The sequence below is a fragment of the Oxyura jamaicensis genome, chromosome 20, assembly GCF_011077185.1.
Source record: "Oxyura jamaicensis isolate SHBP4307 breed ruddy duck chromosome 20, BPBGC_Ojam_1.0, whole genome shotgun sequence".
NCBI lineage: Eukaryota > Metazoa > Chordata > Aves > Anseriformes > Anatidae > Oxyura > Oxyura jamaicensis.
In genome coordinates this window covers 7396588-7408708 of record NC_048912.1, presented here as the reverse complement: position 1 = coordinate 7408708, position 12121 = coordinate 7396588, and the positions used below count along the sequence as shown (strand labels likewise).

Below are 12121 nucleotides of genomic sequence, written 5' to 3'. Positions count from 1 at the left end.
CTCTGCAGACCCCGCCGCACAAACAGCGTTGTGGTTCACCTGCAGCCGGCGGCAGGAGCATGGTGTGGGAGCAGGAGGCTGCCAGCACCCCGCTGGAGCCCAGCACCCTGCTCCCCAAAATGCAACCCCAGCCCAGGATGGGGCTGGAGAGCTCCCCCCCTGCACCCCACTCGGCTCCAGCTGTGCATCCACCCGAAACACCCACGAAAACCAGATTATAAATTAACCGTTTTATTGAATATCAATAAACTGTATATAATTATATAAAAAGTTTCATCAGTACAAAATCGTGGCACAAAAATATAAATACCAGTGTACCTTTGAAATGTAAACATCTTCTTTGTTATGATTCGGTGAAAACAAGGTCCAAAGAAAGATGCATTCAGGAGGCACCTGTCAATAACCATAAATAGCACTTTTGGCACACACCTGTCGATGGGCAGCCTTTGGACAGGCCACCATTGTATCAGCTGACAAGTGCCTGCTATTAGTCACAGTTCTCTTGAAAAGCAGTTGTTAAGAGTCATATTAACAGGTGCTTGAGTGCATAGCTGCTCTGTAAACAGGATTCTTGTTTGAAATGGCTACCAATGCCTTTTATGGACACCGTTAATCTTGTAGGCATTGCAAATTGTCATTGTGCTGGGGAGAAGCAGCTGCTTCACAACTAATGTGATACTGTATTATTGCATAGTTACACCTTCTACAGGCGGCATATATACAATCGGGGCGGGGGGGGGCTGCGTTAACGCTCCTTGTCCTTCGTTACAGAAATACTGGGTCTTAAAAGTTACCGAGTGGTTATGGTAAAAAAAACAAAACAAAACAAAACAAAAACACAAAACAAAACCAACCCAACCCCCAAGGCTTCCCAGTCGCAATGCTCCACACCGGTGGCACGGCCAGGGCTCGGGGCTGGCCCTGCGCGGTGCTGAGCGCCTGCAGCTCCGGGCACCCCGCGCAGGGTCCGGCATCGCCCCCGCCGGGGCTGCGGCCGCGCACGGCTTCGGGCTCTCGTTTGCCACCCAAGCACGAGTCCGGTCCCGTGCCCTCGGACGTGCAAGGTGGGAGAAGGATCAGGCCTTGGGATTGCACAGGAGGCACCAACGGAGGAGTGCGAGTCCCTTAGGGCCCGGCGGGGCTGCGCGCAGCCCGAGGCGGCGGGCAATGGCGACAGGAGGCAACTAACTCCTACAGACACTAGTTACAATATACGAGTTGTGTGTGAGCGGGGCGCCGGGTCCTCAGCGCGTCCCAGAGCAGCCCGTCTCCTCGTGCTTGTGCAGCAGTGACATACGGGAGAAAGTCCGGGAGCAGGTTTTGCACTGGTACTTCTTTACATCTGAATGGGTCTGCAGGTGGGCGCGCAGATTAGAGCGGTCAGCGAAGGCCCGGTTGCAGTGTGTACAGGAAAAGGGCTTTTCACCTGTGAGACAAAGAGAAACGTTCCCAATTAACCAGTGCATCAACACATGGGGAATATCAAAGACCGGGGCATTCATTAGCCAAAGTTTGCGAGGAGCAGCGTGAAAAGGAATGCAGGCTGTTATTATTCGCCCCAGAGCCAGCGCTGCACGGCCTGCATTCACTCAGAGGAAAGCCTCGGCCTTGGGAATTTCCTTCTCAGAGAAAAACCTCTGGTCGGAACCCCAGAAAAACGGCGCCGGGAACTTCTGCGAGCGGCGAGGCAGTTCGGCTTACAAATGCAGCCACGGCTTTGAGCTCCGGCCCCGAGCTAAGGGAGCCGTCTGCGGGGCGGCAGGGAAACGAAGCTCTGTTAATTATATCATAGCGGCTGAAAGCCGCCGGCTCCAGGGTGAGTGCAGCTATTTCCTCCGCGCCCGCGCTCCCCCTTCTCCTTCCCGGCTCGCATTGAAAAGCCCGGCCAGGGTGAATTCCCCTCAAAGGCTCTTTTGGAGGAAACAAACGCGTATGCTCAATTTGGAAAGCACAATCGAGTCTTCCCGGCTTCCTTCAGCCGTCATCTTTAGTACGCTGAGAGGGTGTGAAATCAGTGCCAAGCGACAATTAAACTGTCCCGGTAGCGCCACAAAGGATGCTCGGGAGATGCATTGTAGGCGCGGGGCGGGCTGCAGCTGCGGCCCCGCACAACAGGTGCACGGGGCGGCCGCCAGCACCTGCCCCACGCACCTCGCGCCCCGCAAAGCTCCTGGTGCCCCGGGGAGCGCACGGAGCCCGCGGTGGCGGGCTGGGTGTGCAGGCAGGGATGATTCTGGCACGGTGGGGAGCACCCCGGTGGCGTGTCACAGCCCTGGCTTGTGAAATTCACGGTGAGCACGTGCCGTCAGCTCAGGGCTGGCTGGCGCGGCACGGATTTACGGGCTGAGCCTTGACCCCTCGCTCGGTTCCAGCCGGGAGGATATTTAAAGGACGTTTTAGAGATGTGCCGAGGGGGTCTGGGAAGCCCTTATCTTCCGAGATAACACCCCAACCGCTGATTCGCTTCGGGCTGCGGAGTGGGGAAGCCGGGGGCGATAAGGGAGGGAGGGAGAGGGGCGAGAGCCAGCATTACCGGTGTGCGTCCGGATGTGGCCCTGCAGCAGCCAGGGCCGGGAGAAGGCCTTGCCGCACATCTTGCAGACGCAGGGCAGCGTGTGGCTCCGGATGTGCATCTTGAGAGCCCCCAGGCTCACGTACTCCTTCTCGCAGTACTTGCAGCTGAAGGATTTCCTGGTCTGGGCGTCGCAGTGCAATTGTTTGTGCTTGGAGAGCCCGGCAAAGGTGGAGTAGGCCTTGGCGCACTGGGCGCAGCGGAACCGCTCGGCGGCAGCGGGGGCCGAGGCTGGGCTGGGCGGCCCCGAGCTCTTGCCCTCGTCATCCTCGCTGGAGAGCGCCGTCAGGTCCAGGGCCGGCGCCGCACCGCCCGCTGCCTCCGCCTCGGTGCCCGGGCCGGCCGGGAAGAGGCTGGAGAGCAGCCCCGCGTCCCACACCAGCGGCGGGTAGTAGGCACCGGGGCCGAGCACCTCGGGCGGGGGGATGACGGACAGCGGGCACGTCTCGTACAGCAGTGGGGCAGCCAGCACTGTGGGGACAGGCAGCACTCAGTGGGGTGCCCAGCCCCTGATCGGAGCAAGGGGACCCCAGCCCACCCCACGGGGAGCTCCGCACCCAGCAGAAGGTGGTGCCTGAGCCATGCTATGGGGCTGTGCAAACCCCCCTGGGGCAAAGGGACCCAACCACATCCCACGGGCACCCCCATGCCCCAACCACCCCAAAGCCAGAGGAACCAGAGGGCCCCAAACCCATGCGGCGGGGCACACCAGCCCACCTTGGGGAACACAGACACACCCCACAGGAGCTCAGCACCCCTTGGCAGGGGAGGTGGGGGAAGGGGCCCTGCCCATCCCACCCCACATCGCGGGGACCTCACCGCACCCACCCCATGGGGGAGCCCCCGGGATCGTGTCCCTGCTCCCCCACCCACCCTGCGGGGGACTCCCCTGGGGCAAAAAACACCGGAGACTTCAGACCCCAAGCCACCCATGGGAATTAACAAAATTAACGCCCCAGAAGCAGGCAAAAAGCCACCCAGCCGCTCCTCCCCCCGGGGACAGGAGGCGCCCCCACGCCGTGCCACAGCCCGGAGCCCTCGGGGGCGGCTGGGCACGGCTCGGCTCGGCACGCACCGGTCTGGCTCTCCAGCTCGCTGTAGTTGGGCTTCTTGCTGGCCGAGAAGTGCTTCTTCACCAGGAAGGAGCGCGGCATCTTGCAGCCCCCGGTACCACCGCCCGCCGCGGGGCCGCCGCACCCGTTAATATGGGATCGGGGCCGGGGGGCGGTGCGGGGCCGGGGAGGGCGGTGCGGGGCCGCCCCCGGCTCCCGGAGCCAATGGGGCGGGCGGGGAGGGAGCCCGGCAGGTGCCGGCCCCAGCCCCGGGGCCGGGCCGAGGGGAGCGGAGGGGCCGCGGGCGCCGGGACCGGGGACTCGCCGCTGGTGGTGGTGGTGGTGGGGTGTTCCTGGGGTCCTCCGTGCAAAGCCCAGCCCAGGATTCTTGGGGATGCTTCTCGGGGATGCCGGGCACCAGACCTCTGTCCCGTCCCATCCCTGCTCTTCCTTTCTCTTCTTTCCTTCCTACCCCTTCTCTTTTCCCTTTTTATCTTCCCTTCCCTTCCCACCCCCTCTTCCCTTCCTATCCCTTCCTTTTTCGCTCCCCACTGCCCAGCCCCAGCGCTGCCCCCCCGGGGTCTGGCACCTGCTGGGCGCTGTTTGGCCGCAACCGGCCCCAAATGCAGAAGTGGAAGCGAGGCTCGGGGGGGGGAGGGGGGGGCACAGCTGCAGCCCCCCCGCCCCACTGCTTGGAGCCGCATCCCTCCCTCCTCTGCTGCAGGACTGCCCTCGGCTTCCCGCAGGTGTCTCCCCCTGGGATTTAACCCCGAGGGATCGGGAGGGGGGGGCCGGGGCCGCAGTCCCCTCGTGGGTGCGGTGATGGGGCTGGGACCCCCCCGAGGTGTGGGGTTTTCTCCGCGGGAGCAGCGAAGCCAGCTCCTGCCTTGGTCCTGCAGGGCGGTGGGCGGCAGCCCTCCGGATCCCGGAGAACGAGCAGCAGCCGCCCCTTGAGCCCCCGGCCGGGGGGGAGCAGCCCCGGCACCGGGGTCCCGGCGGCGCGCCCGGGGCTCCCCCTGCTGGCGGCGCGCCCCCGCCAGAGCCCTAAGGAAAAGTCACGGGCACAAAGCTTCGGCAGAGCAAGAGCCGTGCTGGGGCGGGGGGGGAGCCGGCAAAGCAACGCCTAAGATTTAAAGTCCCTGACCGAGGGAGGCTAATTTTCCCCGTGCCGGTCCTACCAGTGACCCTCTACATCTGTTACGTTGGTTGTACCTTCATCAAGCAGGCACCAGAACCCAGTTAGTGCCTGACTACAGGCAGGAGCCTCTACAAGAGGCTATTCTCCCAGCATAACGAGCCCAGAGGGATTTAGTGCTGCTGTTCCAGATGAAGCGATGCTGATTGTGTTAGGCAATTAATACCGACATCAATTTATCAGCAGCTTAAGGCCAGCGTTTGACCAGAGACAGATTCATTAACAACAAATAGCTTCAATGCATGTCTCCTCCCCTCCTGCCCCTCTCCTTACGTGCTAATTTCGCTGGCTCCCCGTGCCAGACACTGGGCATTTCACAGGCCAAGGCAGCCCGATTGCATTATCGCCAACAAAGGGCCTTTGGGACTCACCGCGGCCACAAGATCAGCTGCTGACGAGGTGAAAGCAGCCCCTCCGGCAGAGCACTTCACCCTGCCGCAGTCACACTTCCCAGGATTCAGGAGCCCAAACCAGCCTGTTCTGCAACAAGGCTTTTCAAATTGAGCTCCTGCACACCAATGAGATGAATTGAGGTGAAACAACACACATGCCTCTCACCAGAATGCCTTTTAAAAATCAATCAGCAAATACCACTAAGAGATATCCCTGCGTGTAAACAAGTTTGTGTTTGTCCGGCTGATGAAGTCAGCAGCACAGACACAAAGCTCCTCCGCAGTTAAGTGGAGACCTACAGCCCGCTTTCCCTGAGAGGTTGTATGATGCTCATCACAGCAGAAAAAGCAGCGCTATAAATTCCACTGCTATCAAGCTAGGAGGTGCCAAATCATTGCTTGTTCACACACAAATTTAATCAAAATTAAAGAATTACTGCACGTTTTCCAGCCAATCATTTTGGTTTGTACCATGTGAAGTAATTCCCAAGTATCAAGTTGAAGCAAATCAAACCCAAGTTGTGTAGTCAGTAACAGCTCTGTACAGACAGGGCACCATCACTCCACCTGAGCAACTAGATCAACCTCACCCAGCCGTGCTGCAAGCCAATTCTCACCTCCGTGTCACAACACAAGAATATGAACATCACAAACTTGACAGGCAGAGGAGTTAAAGCCATAGGAAAGACCTCCACTAACAGCAAAGCCCTCCTGGACAGCTGACCTTTCCCAACTCACCGAGACCATCCAGGGGTTTGTTTCTCTGACTTGCCCAAACGTTAGCCTACAAGACTCCACCTGCAGTGTTCTGCCCAGCTCCAGCAGAGCTTGCTCTCAGCCAGATTAGTCACATGAGCTCATTTTCAGAGGGGTTTTCATAACCCATCTGGTCCGTTGTTTGGAAGACTATGAAAGAAGCTGCTACTGACAATGAAACCGTACAAAACGGCCGTTGAGGTAACAATGAGGTCTCTGCAGCGTCGCCCAGTTCCTTGCATGCTCCGTGCAGCTTCACACAGCCGGCAGGAATGGGTTTTAGGAAGGTGCTAAAATGAAGTGTATGGACCAGGAGGAAGAAATGGCAAAAGCTGACATGAAGGTAGGGTTTTATAAATTAAATGAACTTTATTTATAACTTGTCTTCAAAAGTCAAAAACATGACAAAAGTAATTGCTCAGAAGCTTCAAACTGCTCCTTAAACATTTTGTCAGAATTGCGTGGAAGTGCACTTAGAACAGTAGCAGAAATCTAGATTCAGGCCAATCTTTATCACAAAACTTGGTCTTAGGCAGAACCTAGAAATCCCTACCCAACCACTAGCATATCGTAATCTCTTGGCAGACCAAGCATTAGAAATAACCAACCCCAAAACACAGTACTTTTCCCACACTGATGTTTTTTTTTTTTTCCTAAGACTAAGATTCCAGTCGCTAGGCAGATACCTCAGTGAGAGCCTATACCAGCCTTAGCACGTTGGGGAAAACACACCAAAACCAAGTTTAATATATTAGAAGACACAAACTTGCTGGACACAAAGTTTAATCAAGATGTTTTAGCTGGGGCGCGTTTCATTTCTTAAGGGTAAGGCGATGCCGCAGTCTGCAGAGTGTGAAGATACTAAGTTTATTGGTCAAATAAATTAATTAGTACTCAGTTGTGTGGTGATGCAGGTCCACTGCTGCAATTAGGCATGCCAAGTTAAATTAGACCAGACATCCCAACACTACTACTCCGATTTACAAGCTCTGTTTGGGTCTATGAGATTGCTCGATCTCAGCATCTTGATCAGGCAATTAGTGTTAAACTAAAAAGGAAGCTCTACAATAGAAGTGTGTAACTGAGTATCAAGTATCCATTGTCTACGAATTTGAACTTCTGTTTATACTTTTTCTTTGAAAGCTATACCTCCCTACTCTCTCTATATGGAAAACATATAGACAGCTTCAGCGACCTTAGCGACATTTAAATGGAAACAGGAATTCAAAATACTTGTAAGGATCTGTAATGCAGAAGGCAGTGCTGGGCAAGTGCTACGGATTAAAAGTTTTGCTACCAGCTTGCCTTGAGGGATGGAGCACCTAGGAATATATATATGAAATTTTTAGTTTAAATAAAGACGGATATTGAAAAAGCTTCTGAATTTCCCTATAAGCATAAGGCTTAAGATTCCTAGAAAACCAACTTTTTAAACATCAATTTAATAATAGGGCCAATAAATATGGTTAATATTTGCTGTAACAGTTGAAAGTTATGCATTTTAGCTAACACCAAAGTTCCAGGCTAGAAGTTATGGTCAAAGTATGGAACAAAATTGTAATCAGGTATAGAACTAAAATGTTTTGAACTAGTTTCTTACACAAACATTTTTGCTAAGGAAGGTTGTACTTTGAAGACACTGAAGACATGTTTTCCATATAACTGAGAAGCTGCCTGTAAGAATTCAAACACTGGTAAACATCATGAAATCACAGGCATCATCGGCCACTTGAAATGGGAACTGATCTGACAACGAGTTAGCACCTAGGGGTCTCACTAAAGGAAAACAGCCACAAACACACCTCTTATACTATCATTTAAGAAATGTAAACGAGATCGGGGGAATAAGATTTAGCAACTAGTTCATGCCAGTCGGTCTGGAGTATTTCTGGCTTTAGTCAAATGAACACAACTGGAAAAAAGCAATCAGAAAACAGGCAGATGTGAAGGAAAACAGACCTGTCTCCTCCACGCTGACCTACAGTTAAGCTTTGTGGGAAGCAAATAAGGAAATTAACCTTACGTGGTTGAACAGCATAGTCGTGTTAATGAAAAACCAAGAATGAAACAAAGATCAAATGGGGATTCAAAACTAAGATTAAAGTCTTCCATATTTCTGGATGCCTGAGTTCATCTTGGCATGGACAGGGAGAAGTGCAAGGATGCTGGCCATTTCCCTCTCATGGAAGCTTGGTTTGACAATTAGTCTTCTTTTTTTATTTTATTTATCCCGCAAAGAACGCATCAAAACCTGTGCCATCATATCATCTTCATCAGCATCATAATCCTATGAACAAAGGGTACAGAAATTCTTTTACTGCAAGAGCCATACTGGTTAACACGACACAAAAACAGCTGTCTCCTCCTCTGACTTGCCAATAATCCAGCATCTTTCATGATACCATCTGCATGGATTAGATTTTACAGTAGTGGCTACATAAAGAAGCTGAGAGTCATCAGGCTCACGAATTCCAAGGGTGAGGGAACACGTACCACAAAAGTATCGTATGAAAACCGGTGTCGTCTCTGGAGATGCTCCATGAAGTTAGCACTCCTGTAATTTGGATCTCCCCACGGCATTGAGGCACAAATTGGGCAAACCTTCGAGAAATAAATAAAAAAAGCCAATTAAGCCCCAACAGTTAAGTGCTTTAACATTTATACTAGAAAGAGTAGGACGGAGACAGTGGAAAACTGAAGACTGAGATTCCTCACTATCACTATTCTATACGCAAAGTGACATCAGTTACCTTGCTGGGTCAAAAAGAAAGGTTCACAAAAGCCTCCGATAACCCTGAATTAGTTAAATTCCGGTCTCAGACCTCTGAACAGGAACTGTTCAGTCTTCTCTCTACATATTGGAAATTGAAATCTATCGCAACTGTTTGCTCTAGAAGACTTCAGGCTTCATTTCTCAGTGGGAGAAGTTTCCTTGGTCACCTTGCAAAGATCACCTCTCCCCAATCATTTTTTTTCCTAAGTAGATTTGGAATTTCAAAGAACTTTAAAGACAAATTAAAGCTTCAAATTCAATTCCAAGATTTGCAACTATTTTTATAGGAGATACAGTATCAGTAGATAAAAACTACTAGAACTAGATATATTTTTTCCAATAATTTCTCCGCAGTAGTTTATAACACCTTATTACACCAGAGAGAAAACTTTTTAAATTAATTGTACGTTTGTTACTGTGCCTAGTTTACTTTGAAAGCCTACCATTCTCCAAACATGAGACGAATATGTAAATTAGAGGCAATAAGAATTGAGACTAGTCACCTTCAGAGGTGACTAAATCGAATCGAAAAGCAAAATTAAAATTATGTAGAACTGAAAATGCATCAACAGCGTACCCACATTTGACTTTAACAGAAGCAATTATAAATATGTACTTAACTTCAAGCAGTAAGTCTCTAATTCATTGTTTCAAAGGGATTTAAGACTAGACTTCATTGCAATTCCTGCACCAAGACTTTTTATTACCACTTGTTTTGCATCCATGCTGTGCAATGTTTTGCAGTGTTCAACTAGGCCTTCTTGATCAAAGTTTTTCTCGCTGCAATACGGACAGGGAAAGGTAAAGCGATTGGGGAAGTTCCTAGTCGAGGGAGAAAAAAAGATTTTGTATTTCCACAGAGTTCCAATGCACAAAACAAAAAAAATTATTCCATGCAATTCTAAGACAAGCAAATTTTAAGAATCAGCCTTTTAATTCCTAAAGATATCTTAAGGAACTCTTAACATCACACATTTTTACATAAACTATTTCTTCTACAAAGCCTAGAAGCGACACCTATCACCTTCTTCTATTTTTTACTTTTTAAATGCACGGCGTACCACCCAGCATGCTAAAATGGAGATCAGCAAACTGCAGCCAACTCCAAATTCCCTCCATTATAAGTGACTGGTGTTAAGAGACAGAAAGAGAGACAAAGTTATTGTTTTACCAGGTACCCTGATCTTGTCTTGTGCATAGACTACATAGAAAAGGCGAAGAGTTTGCTTATGCACAGTCAGTTGCAGGATTAAGGTTTTTTTTTTGTGAAAGGATTAGCAGTTAACAAACTGTGTGAAGAGATAAAGTCTGCTTTTACTGCAAACCTCTGCAGCTTGCATGGAAGACCATAATGCAGTTTAAAACAACAACAACAACCCTAAAAGGCCTCTTCTAGGAATCAAGTCTGAGACTTTATAACGTTTTTTCAGTGAGAGCCCTCTTTTTGTGATCTTAAAGGCGAGCGTTTCCAGAGAAGAGCAAGTTACCTGGTGTTGTGGAGTGGTTCTTTAGTCACAGCTTTCACACCCTCCATGATATAATTCTGGTACTTTGAACAAGAAGCTGCGTGGCTGCGCATCTTTGAGAGATACATCTGTGGAGATAACGATTACATAGCAGCATTAATTCAAATAACTTGCACTTACTCCTACAATGCTAAGCAGAAGTAAAAAACACATAAAGCAGCTTTCTGCAGACAGTGCTAAAGCAGGAAAAAAACAGACATTTCAGCTGATAAGGTGGGAAGCTTTATGATTACAGATTAGTTAACCTATAGCTTTACTGCCTGTAATATTCTACAGATACGGTACTTTTTAGGACAGCTTACTTGACTTAACCCATGCTATAACGTGAGAAAATGTATTTTAATTACAGGTTGAACAACTGGTTATCAACACACCTATTAGCTGCAGCGATGAGAACACTGCCCAGAAATTAAAAGTGAAATCAACCAAACAGTGCTGCTCTCACCGTGGTGTCTAGTTATCCTTTCCTTGTTGTTTTGCTGTCAGTTAAGATGCTCTGTTCTAGACTCAGTTAACGCTAAGTAGTCTAACTTTACAAAGAGAAAGGAACCAACAGGAAGATGCCATGAAGGTATTTGACATACAGAGCACCAACACTACGTCTACAGAACATAACTGCCCAAATAAGCAAAGTTGTTCTCTTAACTGTTTCAAACAAAAGCAAACTTCCATTTAATAGCTTAGGTGATCACTACCTAAAATCATATCCACTGCATCACTGTAATGGTCCTCCCACAAGCTCACAGAATCAACTTCAGAAGCAGCACTCAGCAAAACTGTTTGACCCAATTCCATAGAAAGCTGAAGCCAATTTACTTCTCTAGAAGCAGCGCTGCTGTACAAGCACACCACATGCACTTCATTCTGAAGCACACTCGTACCTTTTTGTTGCAGCCATTACAAGTGGTTTCTGTCACTTCAATCTGCTTTTCCAAGTCCAGGGCCCTGCTGCCGGGTGCCAGGGTGCTGCGGCAGACGCCACAGACTGGCTTTTTGGGCTTGAGGCACTCCTGCAGGCACGGCGTGCAGAACCTGGGGTGGGAAAAGGAAAGAGAAACAAGGATGAGAGGCGGTGGGAGGAGCGATCCTGGCAGCCCAGGCCCTGTTGGCGCCCAGCCCTGGGGAGGGGCAGCACCACAGCGGGTGACACTCAGCCTCTGCACCCTCCAGGGAACAAAACTACGGAAAATATTAAATAAGGTTAGATTTTGGTGTTGGTGTTGTCTCTCACGGAGGTCTTAAGTCAGCCACAGGTGGGGTGAGCTAGGGGCAAACGAGCCACGCCTGCCTCAACCCCCTACAGCCCCCCAGGCCGAGGGGAGCCGCTGAGGGCCCGGCCGGGAGGGCCCCAACCGACACCGGGCCTGGGCCCAGTCCCCGGCCCCTATCCCCTAGGCACCAGCCCGGCCGCAGCCCCCCGATCCCGCCCCCGGCCGCTCACACGTGTCCGCAGGGGACGCGCACGGGGCTCTCGAACACCTCGAGGCACACGGGGCAGGTGAGCCGTGCCAGCGGGTCGGGCCGCTCGGGGCCGCGGGCGGAGGGCGCGCAGAACGCCGAGGAGCCGCCGCCGCCCCCCGCCACCGCCATCTTGCCGGCGGCCGCGGTGCGGCCACGCCCCTTCCGCCCGAGGCCCCGCCCACTTGGGGCGGGCCGAGAAGGAGGGGGCGACGGAGGGAGGTGGTCGGTTGCTGGGGGCGTGGCCTGTCGCAAGGGGCGTGGCCTGTCTATATGGGCGGGGAGTTGCTATGGGGGTGGCTTGTTGCTAGGGGCGTGGCATGTTGCTGGGGCCTGCCCCCTCCCCGCTGCATGACGTCACCCTCCGGAAGTCCCCTTACAGCGGGAGGCGGGGCTT

The 12121-nt window shown here is 51.8% G+C and overlaps 2 protein-coding genes across 2 annotated transcripts; both read right to left on the bottom strand.

Annotated features, from left to right (window-relative positions):
* Window positions 1–215: 215 nt before the first annotated feature.
* Window positions 216–3801, bottom strand: SNAI1 (snail family transcriptional repressor 1). Its single transcript, XM_035344217.1, has 3 exons — window positions 3648–3801; window positions 2534–3043; window positions 216–1426 (listed from the first exon to the last, which is right to left on the bottom strand). Exons 1-3 carry the CDS (start codon window positions 3724–3726, stop codon window positions 1245–1247), a joined length of 771 nt encoding a protein of 256 aa, XP_035200108.1. The 5' UTR covers window positions 3727–3801; the 3' UTR covers window positions 216–1244.
* Window positions 3802–6311: 2510 nt separating this feature from the next.
* RNF114 (ring finger protein 114) lies at window positions 6312–11909 on the bottom strand. The gene is made up of 6 exons (XM_035344058.1): window positions 11708–11909; window positions 11148–11298; window positions 10228–10334; window positions 9448–9562; window positions 8461–8568; window positions 6312–8254 (listed from the first exon to the last, which is right to left on the bottom strand). The coding sequence occupies exons 1-6, from the start codon at window positions 11854–11856 to the stop codon at window positions 8189–8191; spliced, it is 696 nt and encodes a 231-aa protein (XP_035199949.1). The 5' UTR covers window positions 11857–11909; the 3' UTR covers window positions 6312–8188.
* Window positions 11910–12121: the final 212 nt, after the last annotated feature.